The sequence below is a fragment of the Amblyomma maculatum genome, chromosome 4, assembly GCF_055883805.1.
Source record: "Amblyomma maculatum isolate TAMU_Amacu chromosome 4, ASM5588380v1, whole genome shotgun sequence".
Lineage (NCBI taxonomy): Eukaryota > Metazoa > Arthropoda > Arachnida > Ixodida > Ixodidae > Amblyomma > Amblyomma maculatum.
In genome coordinates, this window is record NC_139347.1 from 196,971,568 (window position 1) to 196,986,485 (window position 14,918).

General features: G+C 44.7%; 1 protein-coding gene across 1 annotated transcript in view; it reads right to left on the reverse strand.

Annotated features, from left to right (window-relative positions):
• Positions 1-14,918, reverse strand: part of LOC146193957 (testis-expressed protein 10) — a 160,578-nt gene that overhangs the window by 69,784 nt on the left and 75,876 nt on the right. The window contains exons 8-9 of the mRNA XM_084602907.1: positions 7,102-7,234; positions 6,192-6,361 (exon numbers count right to left, since the gene is read on the reverse strand). Coding sequence (XP_084459033.1) covers positions 6,192-6,361; positions 7,102-7,234 — 303 coding nt within the window. The remainder of the gene's footprint in view (positions 1-6,191; positions 6,362-7,101; positions 7,235-14,918) is intronic.

Consider the following 14,918-nt stretch of genomic DNA (forward strand, 5'->3'; position numbering starts at 1 on the left):
AGATGCTGCGCAGCAATAACGTCGCCGCGTGTTTATCTTTTTATAGCTCCTGCGGCGGCGGGGAGCGATCTTAGCAGACTGCCCGTGATGGCTTGATTGCACAAGCCTGGTTCGATTTATCACGCCGCGATTGGGGGGGCAGGCGGCGTAGTCCACTGCCATAAAATATTGGAAAGCGTGATACAGCAGCTGCAAATGCTGTTTGAAGCGAAAAATGCTAAAAGCCGGTGTCATGATCGCAGCTGACCACGTGGTTTCGTTTATTCATACATGCAAGAATAAACGTTTCTGCAAAAAAGAAAAAAAGCCGCTTCGTAGCGCCGTAACGCCATATCTTACGCTACGCCGCGCATACAGCACAACGATAAAAATAGACGACTCTCGAAAAAAAAATATATATATATAGATCTGCTGCTTGTTAACTTCCGCAGGCGCCATAGCCACATCAGCCGCTGCGCGCAGAGGGTTCGCAACACACGCTGGGGAAAGCGTCCGACGTTGTCTGAAAACGGGCTGAGCTGGCTTGGCGCATGCGTAGCGCGTGCTACTGCGAACGAAGGCCGGGAAAGAGAAAGGAGAGAGATAGCTCGACAAAAGAATGGGCACACCCTTGCGCTTTGCTCTGTCGCGTTTTTCCCCACTCGTTCCCACCAGTTCTCTCTGGTTCATTCACGCACATGGCTTGCAAACGTCACGTGCTGGCGCGCGGGAAACGATAACCACAAAGGGAACAAAATGTAGCGCACCAAGACAAGGATAGAGAATGAAGGCACACACAGCGCTAACTTCCAACTAATGTTTATTCAAGGAAGAAAGCATGGTTTTATACCACCGCGTATCACATGCGCCAAAAGAACATGCGCTAGCAAGTCGTATCAGCCAGATATGCAATCTCCTTTGGCAACAACGCGACAGAAGGGTTACTTATACAATCATCTTTCAGAAGAGTAATCCATTGAGCTTCAACTATTTCCTAGTTGAAACAAGAGGGTGATAGGCTGCACAAAGAAACATAAAGAAAAATTTGTTAATTGCATCCAAAATGTAGTCTATCAGGTACCCCTATCCTGTGGCAAGCAATATATTGGTCAAACGGGCAGATGCCTCAGTGATAGGCTTCGTGAGCATGCCCGGGATGTCAATAACAGGTGTGGTAAAGGTTTGTCGGCTCATTGCCGTGTTTGCAATTGTATTCCTCTCCTCAAAAAAAGTATGGTTTTAAAAGTGCATAAAAACTGGTTAAAGCGTGAAATAGTTGAAGCTCAATGGATTACTCTTGTGCAGCCTATTTCAACTTGGCTTCTGACGAAGTTTTAGTGCATAGCTGACTCAACTTATTCGGAGCCGAAAAAGCCACTCTAACTCCCGATCGCTGCGCAACTTTTTTGAGATTATGGAACAGCCTATGAATGTAAGGGATGACGGCAATTTTTTCTTTCTTACACAGGGCCTGTTGACTGGCATCCGCTTTTTTCTGGCATACATTCTTCAGAACGCCTTCGGCCACGGACACAAGAAGGGAAGGGTACCCGGTGCGTTCTAGACGCTTACACTATTGTGAAAAACTGTCATACATGAGGTGCGGGCAAGATTTCTTCAGAGAATTAACAAATGAAAGGCGAGCAATGGAACGTTTCACAAGTTTAGAGTGCGATGAATTGAAAGGTAACAATGGTTTTTCGCCACGAGGTTTGAACATCCAGCACGTCCGATCATGATGAAGTATGAAGTTAATATCTAGGAATTGAATACTACCTGTTTCAGGTAATTCAAATGTTAATTCTAGAGGTTTGAAATGGTTACGAAACAGCGCGAGGACATTGAAAGCGTCATCGAAGAAGGAACCGTCATTTCTGTTAAGTACAATGAGGTAGTCGTCAAAATATCTAAAAATCCTAATAACATTGGTATCAGTTACTGTATCAGCAAAAGACCTGTCCAGCCGGGCTAAAAATAAATCGCTTAGGATGGGGGCTATGCACGACCCAATGCAGATGCCTTGTTCCTGAAGGTATGGTTTTCCATCCAAAATTATGAAAGTCAAAGTCAGGTAAAATCTTAATAGTTCTAAAAGTCCGTTCACTGATATACCACAAGCATTTTGAAAGGCAATCGGTCCATACTGATCAATGCTATCTTCAATACAGGATAGCAGAGCGTCATGAAGAATGGAATATGTACCTAGAATCGCGAGGAAAATAATTTTTTTGTATTTCGAAACAAAAATAACACCGAGTGCCTTTTTAAGTGGCTTTACCACTAGGCTTAACAGCATTCAGGAGAAGGGTACTTTACAAAGGCCTTGGAGCCGTGAGGGAAAGCATGCAGCGCATAGAAAAAAAAAAAAGAAAAACTGTCTACAAACATGGAAAGGAGGCAGAGCGGTCCGTTCAGAAAGGAAGGGAGAGAGTAAAAGTGCACCAAGAAATAGGGAAGGGGAAGAAATGGGCGAACATTCCCAGCACTGTGCAGCACAAAGCATGAGGCAGCGGAGGCAAGAGGTGCAGCGTGACTGCCAAGCGAATTTATCATTTATTGCTTTTTAAAAGACAGAAACAGCAAAAAATGACACCACGTTCATGCAAGGCTTTGATCTTCACATGAAATCAAACTTGGTTGTATTAGTAGCCACGTCCTCATGCTTAAGAGGTACTTCCACTAGATGTAAAAAATTTTGTAACTGAAAAAAATTGCATGACGAGTTGATAAGAGAGAGATGGAAGCTATTTCAGAGTGCTTTTTTTAATTAGCAGCAAAACTTGTTCAGTAAGTGGCCATTTAACTACCAGACAGCATCATCAGGGCCATGTCATCACCAACAACTGATACTTTACTATAAAGGAGTTCCACTGTACAGCAGGTAGATTGTTTCATTTTGCCGTGATATGTTTACCCTCCACTAGCAATGCTTCAACGCAGGAGAATCTTATTTGCTAGCAAGTGCGCACGTAATTCACAGTGCAGAGACGTTCATTTGCAGGCGCTCCATGGCAAGAAAAAAAAACAAAAAACAAAGACTGAACTCATAAGAACTGTCTCAAACCTGCACATAGCGACCGACGTTATAGCTTGGATAATGCAACAGCGGCACGGCTCGTGGCCAAGTTGGCGGGCAGCTGAGGAGGTCAGGTTGCGCCTTTAGGTCAATCAAAAAGGAAACTCCAAGTTCTTCAGAACATTAAATCATAAAAGCATTATGCATAAAACAGAAAGCTCACAATCCGCCGATGGGTGCAGCCAAGGCTCAAGTGGCGTGCTCCATCCTACTATACTCTTGCTCGTTTTAAAACAAGGCAGCGCTGGGTGTCTGATTTTAGGCGCACCCCCTGGACAGCGCAGGTTCCCTATAGACATTTGTATTTGTCGCTCACAGGTTCATACGCTGGAGGAAGTGCATGCTATTTGGAGGTCATCTATGTAAACAGAATACATTATGGATTTTGGGATTACTTTCGTTATGGAATTCATTTTCACTATGAATAGAGTTGTGCTAAGAATACATCCTTGAGGTACACCATTGTTGTGAGAACGCCGTGGAGAATGTCGTGCCTAGACGAACCCTTAACATACTGTTTGTAAGGATGTCGCTCAAGTAGTTCAGCATTCTGCCACAGATACCAAGGTATGCTAGGCCCTGGAGGATACCAAACCTCCACGTGGTATCGTAGGCCCTCTCCAGATCAAAGCAGACCCCGATACAATGCTGTCTGTGGATAAACGCTTCCCAGACTGTGTGTTCGAGGTGGGTACAGTGAATTTATCCATGAGAACTAACTTCAACCTCAGTGAATTTGTTCAGAGAACTACAGTAGAATCTTGGTGATACGAACTCGGCTGATACGGATTGATAAAATTCACCGGCCAACTACATTGCACTCAGTGGGCAAAAAATCGGATGTTCCGAACACTTTTTCTCTTTGCTACGGGTGATAAAAACTTCGGTATCACGACCGTCGAGGCCCACGCACACGCACAGCGAGAAAATCGTGCGCAGCAACGCAGCACTCATAGCATGGATCACGCACACATGCACGAAAGAAGGAAAAAAAATACAGTGGGAAGAACCGGCTTGGCAACCCGCGGCAGCAGCGAAGTTAGCAAAGGAGCGCTGTTGACGGCGGCAATCTCTTCGCCCCCCCCCCCGCTCTCTCTCCCCCCGCTTTTCTTTATCTCGTTGTTGCTCTCTGCAAACAAGCCAAGTAGCCCGGCAGTGTTGTGCGCACGGCTTTGCGGCCCTTTCGACATTTCTTCGCTGCCCCGCAGGCCACGCTCTTGCACTTTCCGGAGCCTCCGCTGCAGCAGCAACACGTTGCTTCACTTTCTCGTTTGTTGAGGCTGACAACGCGTTGACAGTGCGTCATATTGTGATCATCGATCTCGGCAACCCGAAAGGATACTACAATGTCACGGAAGCGAAAGGCACTGACCTTTAAAGACAAATTGGAAATTTGAGATAAGGTGGACAAAGAGCCCAAGAAAAGGCGCTCTGACATGGCCAAGGAACTAGGCCTGCCATTGTCAACATTGTCAACGATCACTGGTCAGAGCGACCAAATGTGCAGCACTTCCCGATGAATTCAAAAGAAGCAAAAACTACCCACCATGTGAAGCTGGAAGCGGTTCTACTAATGTGGTTCAGAGAAGTCACGGCGGCCAGCGTCGGCATTGATGGATAAGTGCATCGTGAGAAGGCAGCGGACATCGCACTTACACTTGGAATTGATTACTTTCACGCCTCCAGTGGATGGATTCACTGGTTCAAGGTACGTCATAATCTTTCATACAAGACTGTTTGTGGCAAAGGAAAAAAAGTTGACGCCTTCGCCGTGGAAGACTGGATGACAACCACACTGCCGTCTTACATAGCGGGATGAGGCACGTGACGTTTTTAATGTAGATGAAGCAGGGCTGTTTTACAATCTCCAGCACGAAACGTTTGTGCTTAAAAGGCGATGCCTCCAGCCCGAAAAAAGTTTGTGCTTGAAAGGCGATGCCTGCAGGGCCGGACAAAAGAGCAAACAGCGTATTACAGTTTTGTTTTTTTGCGACGCCGACGGATCAGAAAAGATGCCGCTGACAGTCAATGGCAAGTATCAAAAGCCCCGATGCTTTAAGGCAGCCGGTCGATTGCCCTGCGTCTACAAGGCGAACAAAAAAGCATGGATGACATCTTCTTTATGGAATTCATCACGTACCTTGACCACAAGATGTCTTGCCACAACAGAAAAATTGTTTTGCTGCTGGACCAGTGCATCGCCCATCCAAAACAAATAACACTACAGCGTGTTAAGGTGGTGTTGCTGCCCCCGAACGCAACAAGTCATTCGTAACCACTGGATGCTGGGATTATAAGGAATGTTAAGCACTATTTCAAAGCTTTGTTGGTGCGCCGCCTCCTTGCGAAGATTGAACGAAAGACGTGAATCTCCAGATCAGTCTTCTGGATGCTGTGCATTTTCTTGCAATAGCCTGGGATCGCGCTAACTGCAACCCAAGAGAGAGAGAGAGAAATAACATTTATTGCACCCGTCGAAAGGTTGGTGAGGATCCGAGGCGAAACTCTGTCCCAACCATGTCCTCCCCCTCAGCCGTCGACCTGGATCCCTTGGATCTTAGCAGCGGCCACGGCAAGACGGATGACTTCTCGTTGCCCTTTTTCGTCCTGCTTGAGAAGTAGTGCCTCCCAGGACTCATCTGTTCGGTCAGGTTACCCAAGTGAATTTCTGCAGAACTAACTGCAACCCCAGTGAATTTATCAACAAGAACTAACTGAAACCCAAGAGAATTTATCCACAAGAACCAACAGCAACCCCAGTGAATTTATCCACAAGAACTAACTGCAACCTCAGTGAATTTATTCATGAGAACTGCAACCCCAGTGAATTTATGCGAATTTATCAACAAGAACTGTAATCCCAGTGAATTTATTTGACAATTAACTGCAACCTCAGTGAATTTATCCAAGAGAATAAACTGCAACCACAGTTAATTTATTTATGTGACCAATGGTAACCCCAGTGAATTTATCCATGAGAACTAACTGCAACCCCAGTGAATTTACTCATGACAACTGCAACCCTAATAAATTTATCCATGAGAACTCCAGCCCCGATGAACTTATCCACAAGAACTAACTGCTGCTTTCAGAAATGGCATGCCAGGCCAAGCCAGGTGGTGCATTCATTGCCTACCTATGCATAAGTTTGCTTGCTGCTGGAGGCTGTTGAGCAGTGCTGGAAGTCTCAATCGTGCCAGCTTGCCCAGGAAGCGGAACGAGACTCCTGCCTGGGAACCATGGCTGCCACAATCGGACAGGGCCCGTGCGGGCAGTAGGGCAAGGAACCGGTCCACTACAGGGCGCCTGCACAGAGATAAAACCAGCAAGCAAAATAAAGAGGAATGCACACCAAATCTCGAGTAGACAATATTCTGGAAGAATCCACTAAAAGGATGCATTCAAATGGGCATTGCTCAGAACAGTCTTGTTCTAAACAAGTGGCTAACAGTTTTGCTGCTACAGCATTGATGTGCATGCGTTAGTGGCCTCGTTAGCGGTGGCCTCGTGATAGAGCATCCGCCTCGCATTCGGGAGGTACCGGGTTCGATCCCTGGTGCCGACGGTTACCCACCGGTTTTTCAATGGGTACAAGCTTTCCCCCGGCCTGGTGCTCGGCTCTTCTGGGGTGAAATGCTTGGGAAAAGGGGGTCACGGCCCAAATAGTTGCGCCGATGTGGAAAAAAAAAAAAAAACTTATAACACATTTTAAATAATTTTAGATAACTTTTTCTGCTTTTGAGCACTTTCCTGCAAATCCCTTATGAAACGAATTTTGCAGAAGTCTCCCTCACATTACACCTAAATCTTGTACAATGATTTCACCAAGATGATTTAGGATGGAAGATTAATTTGCATTCACGCAGCTATGCATTTGGGTCTCTATCCAACTGACGCAAACCCAGACGTTCCCTTATGGACAATGAATATGGATCCCACCTGTTCTCCAAATGGCCGGTTGTCACGATGATAACTTCCCCACATTCCTCGACAACAGATGTGCCAACAGCATTAAAAAATTGTAGAGCCCAGAAATAATCACTCACACAGCTTCGAGGACTGGCAGTGGGCCCAGGATGAGGCTGTGAAAGAAGTCAAGGACAAAATGCACATCCTTGGGCTGGACAACATCGCCCTCTTCATACAGGGACAGCATAGCCTCCACCAGCTGCAGGCAGTCTGGGTACACAAGAAAAGCCACCAATCAGCCTCCCCCATGCTTTGGGTGAACAGGTCAACAAATCCTCCTTGCATGGCCTAACACGCTCGTTGAAGAGGTGGACTTTCAGGCACCTTGCCATCATTATTTGCTGAAGCAACCTGTAGGCCTTCTTTCAAGCAAACTGCTGACCCTTTGGACACTGCTTGTCAGCCCACTGCCAAGAGAACACCACAGTCACGTGGCCTGTACGGCACACACACCAGTATTCATCATACGATGATTGCCTGTCCCCAACCTGACAGCAATTACAGAGCAGCACAGCATACAGCATAGCAAAGGTGTAGTTTGGCTGATAAACTAACATTCCAAGGCAGCTTGTGCTATGAGGGATGCCAAATTAGAGGTGGCTGTGAGTATTTTTAACCATATGAAGTTTTTTTTTTTTAATGCACGCCGACACTGCACAGCAAAGGGGCACCTTATGTTGTGGCGCCTACCTTGAAATGCGGCCGCCATTCAGTAGCTGAGTGCCCCAACTACTGAGCCACCGTGGCGGGACCCAGCATGACAAAAGCATAGCACAACGAAGGCACAGCATAAGAGTGTACAACATAAGAGTGAAACAGCCCGCCGCTGACAGAACACAAAAAAAGAATGCCAGCAGGACAGCCCAGCAATGCTGGCATGAGGGCACGAAATGACAGCACCGCAGCATGAATGAAAGTACCGCACAACTGCCACATAGCACAACACTGCCAAAGTGTACCACCACCATGCTATGTGTAATACCAGATGAACCCTTCAATAATAAAAGCCCTCAAAATGAAATCCTCCTTGTGGCAATAAAGAAACCTGGTGTCCCCTGCAAACATCTACGCTTTTTAAAATGCAGTTTCCCATTAACGAAAGCTTGAGGTAGTGATCTGCAACACTGTTTCGGCACAGGAATCAGTTTGAGTGCTTCCAGTACCCCTGGAGTAGCCCAGGGCAATGTGATAGGGCCACTTTTATTTCTCATTTAGGTAAACGATTTTGTTGACGCTGAGTGCAAAGATGTAATTATTAGACTGTTCTAAGATAATTGCATTATTTTTTAAAAAATTACTACCAGCAGGGTGTCGAACCGGAATTTTTCCGGGTTCGGTCCGGGTTTGGTTTCCATATATCGTTATGGTTCGAATCGGTTTGACCCTGCCCGAATCGGTCCAAACAGGTTCAGAAAAAAAATATATAATTTGGGTGTGCTTTTTTTATCCCACTTTTTAATACCGAGTTTTCTTTCCTGTTTAGTATACAAAAGAAGCTGAAAATTCACATACTGGCCCGCATTTTTATTGTCAGATATGATGTGCTTCACAGGATGTACAGACTTCAGCAAAATATTTATAATGATTGACCGATGATTAGAGCAGGATGGAGAAAAAGTAATGCTATTTTCATAGGCAGATAACGAACTAAAGTGGTCATGCGCCGAAAGAAAGTTAAAAGAAAATAATGTTGCCTGCTGTGCTTTTCAGGTACACAGAATTTCACATTAATATTATTTCAGAGTGAAACCTCCGCTACTGTATATACAACAATGTTTCGTCCGGATCCCAATAAATGACTTTGAATCATATCAAGGTTGAACCGAGCACACCACCCCCCAAGACTAAAGATGTACAAACCATATCTGTGACTACATAGCACACAGCATGCGGATGCCTTTGCATTTCGAGTTTCTGTTGAAGTGAAACGTAAAGGCAGCCGTGTGTTGTGGTCCGAAAGCCGCCGACAAAAGTCTCCTCTGCAACATATTGTGGTTGGAGTCATTATCGTAATTGTCAGAGAACCGAATTATTAATCTGTGGCCGTGACATTATGCGACCACCATCTTGCTGCGTGTTAGGTTACTTGCATAGGCATGCTGTATATCTTCTTCTAGAACAACTGAGGCTAGACTGATGTTTAGTTGCATAATTTACAAGCATGACACGACATCATGCTGCTCGCATATATTTCATTACCTCACTCAGATTTCCAAACAACTGGAAGCAATTGCTGGCGACATAAAAAGCATCAAAAAGGAACTATTGACATCTATTGACGCGAAGTTAGAAAACATGGCAGCTCTTGACAAAAAATTATCGGAATGCACAAACCAGCTCGCCATCCTGCAGAAAGTTGTTTCCGCATTGGAACTAAAACTGGATGATCTGGAAAACCACTCGAGAAGATCTAACCTGTTAGTATATGGCATTCCTGAAGATTCAGAAGAAAATAACGACACCCTAGAACAGATGTTTAACGAAAGCACTGCCAAGGACATCTTTGAAATTCAGCCTGTTGCTATAGAATGCATACACAGGCTGGGCAAACCTTCAGCTGAAAAAACCAGGCCTGTAATACTAAAACTCCTTCATTATCGTGAAAAGACACTGGTGCTAAAAAACTGTCGTAAACTTAAAGATTTACATTATTCGATCAGTGAGGACTACTTCGCCCGAGCACGTGACATAGGAAAAAAGTTGTGGAATAGTGTAAAAGAAATGAAAGATTGTGTTGAAAAGGTTGCTCTAGTTTACGATAAAGTATGCATTAACGGCGAACTATTCCAATGGGATAAAGAAAATAAACATAGAGTGCCCTTCAAGACACATGCAAGCGAGATAAAAATTTAAAAAAATCCATCAAGGTACCGGACCAAACCTACGCCCTTAGTAGCCCCGAAAACGAAATCAATAACATTTGCAAACAAACACGCTTAGTATTCTTAATAAGCTTGAATCATTGGAATCGCGTCTGATAGGCCTCGAACCTGATTCCCTGGCGATTACGGAAACGTGGCTCACAAAATGCAAAATGTGGTAAGCTGACTAGGTGCCAGCTTGAACACTGGCACGAGGGAGATGCAGAACACATCGCTGATTCCTCCTGTGTCTGCCTCGAAATACAGTCGAACCCGGATATATCGAATTTTGGTTATATCGAACTCACGGAATATCCCCTTGAAAATCCCATGTAAAAGTATAGGAAAGCCGTGTCATATATCGAACTACATTTCACCGGTCGTTCGATATATCGAACTCCGCACCATGCACTGGAAAGTGTGCCTTCCCCAAAGACGATCGCATCACCCTCGGCCGCTTGCCACGTGACGTTTTCAAGCCACGCGCGGAAGGAATGAGAGGGGACAGTTCGGCTAGGGCAGCGCCGCGCCCATTCCCCAAAGGCGTGCGCATCTGCGGTTATTGTTTCCCGCGCGCCAGCACGTGACGTTTGCAAGCCATGTGCGTGAATGAACCAGAGAGAACCGGTGGGAACGAGAGGGGAAAAACGCGATAGAGCAAAGCGCAAAGGTGTGCCCATTCTTTTGTCGAGCTATCTCTCTCCTTTCTCTTTCCCGGCCTTCGTTCGCAGTAGCACGCGCTACGCATGCGCCAAACCAGCTCAGACAGAACGTCGAACGCTTTTTCCAGGGTGTGTTGCGAACCCTCTGCGCGCGCCGGCGGCTGACGTGGCTATAGCGCCTGCGGAAGTTAAGAGGCGGCAGATTTCTTTTTTTTTTTTTTTTTTTGCGAGAGTCGTTTGTTCTTATCGTTATGCCGTAGCGCGGTGTAGCGTAAGATATGGCGTTATGAAGCGTTTTTTTTTTTTGTTTGTTTTTGCGGGAGTCGTTTGTCCTTGCATGTAGCATCAACGAAAGCACGCGGTCAGCTGCGATCATGACACCGGCTTTTACCATTTTTCGCTTCAAACAGCATTTGCAGCTACTTTATCACGCTTTCCAATGATTTTGTGGCAGTAGACTACGCCCGCCCCAAGCGCAGCGTGATAAATCGAACCAGGCTTGTGCAATCAAGCCATCACGGGCAGTCTGCAAAGTTCGCTCCCCGCCGCAGCAGGAGCTATCAAAAGATAAACACACCGCGACGTTATCGCTGCGCAGCATCTTGGCACGCTGCCAAGTAATGAGCTGCGGATGAGACGACCGAAACGGAGTGGCGAGCGCCATCGACATGCAAGCGACAACGCTCGCGATTTCTACCGCAGCGACACAGAAACCTTGTTTTTAGCTGCCGCGGTGGCTCGAGCGGCGGGAGAGACGCAGTTTCAACAAGTTGGAAATTTTTTGCTCTGTCGCTGCCGCTCGCCCCTGAGATCGCTTAATCGCTTGCATGTTAGCGAGCTGGCCTTAACGCTTTTTTTTCTTCCAAATTTTCGAGGGCAAAAGTGGAGGGTGGGTGCATTATGCAAGTGAGTTGATTACGCGACAAATACAGTATCGTTTTTTCGCATCGTAAGTGCCGTCCCAAACCGATTTCTGTAGACCAAATTATCGATATATCGAACTGTTTCGCGATCCCCTTCGAGTTCGATATATCCGGGTTTGACTGTACGTATTGCAAGGCTACGAAAGGAAAGACAGTTAAAAGAATTTATTTTTCAAATACGCTTCTTAATTTCATGAAACATTCACCTGGAAAGTTCTGAACGTACCTTAACCCCCAAAAGCAAAAAAAAAATAAATAAAATACTTTCGATTCGCGAGACCAAAGCGAGTGGTTGATCCTTCTTGACTGTCAGAAGAGACCATTACATATGCAAATGATAGCTGAGGCTGGAGTACTGAACCTGCTACTATCAATTGACACAGAAAAAGGAAACGATCCTGATAATATTTCTAACACTTTTCTTCACAGATATGCCGAAGTAAACACCAAATACTTACATTTAATGTTTCTTAAATTCTTATCTACTTGTTCTCTTCCTGAAGAATAAAAAATTGAGAAAGTAATTCCTGCACACAAAACAGGCAGCAAAGATGATATTCCAAATTACAGACCAATCTCATTAACATGCACGGGGGAAATTATTAGAACACATTACACTGAAACATATCACTCGTTACCTTGACCAAGAGCACACACTGTCACCTGTCCAACATGGGTTCCGGAGAGGACTTTCCACCATAACCCAATTAGTACTTGAATTAACACGATTTGTCCCAAAGCACTGATAATCAAAAACAAATTGACTTAATTGCATTATACTTTTCTAAAGCATTCGATAAAGTAACTCATAAAAATTAATTAGTAAACTTAGAACAACTTTAGACAATGGCTCCATTGTCAACTGGATAGAGGAGTATTTAACTAACCGATCTCAGTATGTTACAGTTAACCATGAAATTTCATCCACTGCACTGGTTACATCAGGAGTACCCTTAAGGGGTGCATCCTTGCACCAATTTTATTCTTCATCTTTATCAATGATCTAACCAATACTACAAGAATTAAAATCAAACTTTTTGCCGATGACTGCATTATTTATAATGAAATTAATTCTTCGAAGGACAATGATGACTTAAGCAATGCCCTTCAAGACGTAATAACATGGTGCGAGGATTGGCAAATGAAACTAAACATCCGAAAAACTACCTTCCTAACTGTAACAAGAAAAAAAAAAATGTCCAACTTCATGTACAGCATAAATAACATACCGCTGACAAGAGTTAACATAAGTACCTAGGTTTAATCCTCTCACATCACCTAAGATGGGAAGCACATATTAACAGCAATGTATCTTCTGCTTTAAAACGGTTGTTCTTCTTGAGAAGACGACTTCGTGAAGCACCACCAGAAACAAAACTATTAGCATATAATACATTTATACGAACAGTTCTCGAATACGGTAACACAATTTGGTTTCCTTATACACACCAGCTTAACAAAATCGAAGGAGTACAGCGAAAGAAAGACCTATATTTTAACAAATAGTATAGGATTGCTGCATTGCCATCCCTATTGCTTAAAAAGTCCTCTATTCTTACTTTACAAAACCGCGCCAAACAAGCACGAATAAAATTACTCTACCAATTATTACACAATGCACTAATATAGATAGCTCGTTGCATATATCCTTAGATGAATGCAGACCTTCCCAGCATAAGCACCCAAAAACTCTCAAAGAATATTCTTTCAGCACCGAGTGTTTTAGATAATCATTTTTTCCTTGTGCAACTAGGAATGAAACGGTTTCAATCCACGCATCACTAATAGCATATCATTGCCGTAATTTGTAACCCTTATAAAAGAACTACTACACAATGCGTAAACCATTTCGAACCAAATATAACAGGCCATTTACATTACTGTACAAGAAAGCTATTGCATTACTACATTATTTACCATGTATAACTGCATTATTGCCTAGCAGATATGCAGTGTATGACATTATTTATTACCTGCTCACTGTTTTTCTTCTATATTCATGTATTTGTAACCTTTGTGTCGCCATTATTACAGTCTCTGTTCAATTATATACCCATCCTGTAAAAATCCCAATGGGGATTGACAGTATCTGAAATAAATAAAATAAATAAATTATGGGTTCAGTAAATGCTGCCAAGTTTATTTGCCAGCATAGAAAGACCGAAGGAAGAGGATGTTTTCCAGGTTTGTCGAAGTCATCCAGGTTCGATGACAAGTGAGGACATACTTTATTCCAGAAGATGCTGTCTCGACGCTGACTTGTGCAGATGTCACAGCAAGAGGCATTGTAGCTAGTGAATACAGTTCTGGACACCGAAACTTCTCCTCCCAAAATTTCAAGACATTCAAGACTTTGCTTATTCTGGGCACCTTTTAAAAAGCGTAGAGCAGGTTTTGTACTTCTTCAATTTTGAGATAACTGCCGCTGTCTCCGAGTTCTTGCAGGCAGTCTTCTCTTTCCATAAGAAACGCTTCAAGCTCATCCTCGGCTTGTAAGCTCTTAGGAGGGAGACTCTGCTGACACCTGATTGCCTCCGGTGATCTTACGAAGCTGCTTCCATGTGGTGAACCAATACTGTTTTGCCTGGCCCCTTTTCTGACACAGCAGTTCACCGATTTCACAATTACTACCATTCCCTTCTCTGTTTTTCCCTTAGGGCCTAGTCGCAGGTTGCTCGAAGGATGGCTAGACGCTTCCCCTCCTCCAGCTCGAAGCCGCGTTCCAACGACCGAGCACCTCCTTTCGCCCTTCCCGTGCATTGAACTTCAGAGACATCTTGCAGCCACCCTCTCACAGTAGAATGAAAAAAAAAAGAGAGAAAAACATCAACGAGACACGCAGGAGTGATGTAGACCCTATGTCACTTTTGTGTCACGTGATTGCACTCCCAGGACCTACAAAAATATCCTCCCGTCTTAGGTATTCACATCAGTGATGGTGGATAAAGCTATGAAATGCATTCTTTTTAAGGCGAAAGCCTTTAATGGCTCATGCTCGGGGCCGTAATCGTGTCTGTCTGTCTGTATTGCTTTCATTACGTGGAAACTAATAAAGATAGGAAAAGAAAGAATGGTTGCATCCGACAGAAGAGGAAAAAATGAACCTAGAAGCCAAGTTTAATGGGGCCCTCCGTTTCCCGCCCCCGGTCCGCAGGCCAGGAGGGGGTGAGTCGGGAGGAGACCCGCAGACTAAGGACTAGTGAAGGTACAGGAGTTCTTCACGGCCTCAGCTGCCAGGCGGATGGCCTGCTGCTGAATGGCGGGGTCTCCGCTCCGCAGCCAAACCTCCTAGGCTTCTCTACTATTATTGTTCATGCCGGAGCCTGGGGAATCGGTGCATTCCCAAATAATGTGATCTGTGTGCCTTTTTGGCCGCAATTTTTTTCATTTCGGATCTTCTTCCTCCCCGGTCTGTGTCAGGAATATCCAGACTGGGCAGGTGTAGTTT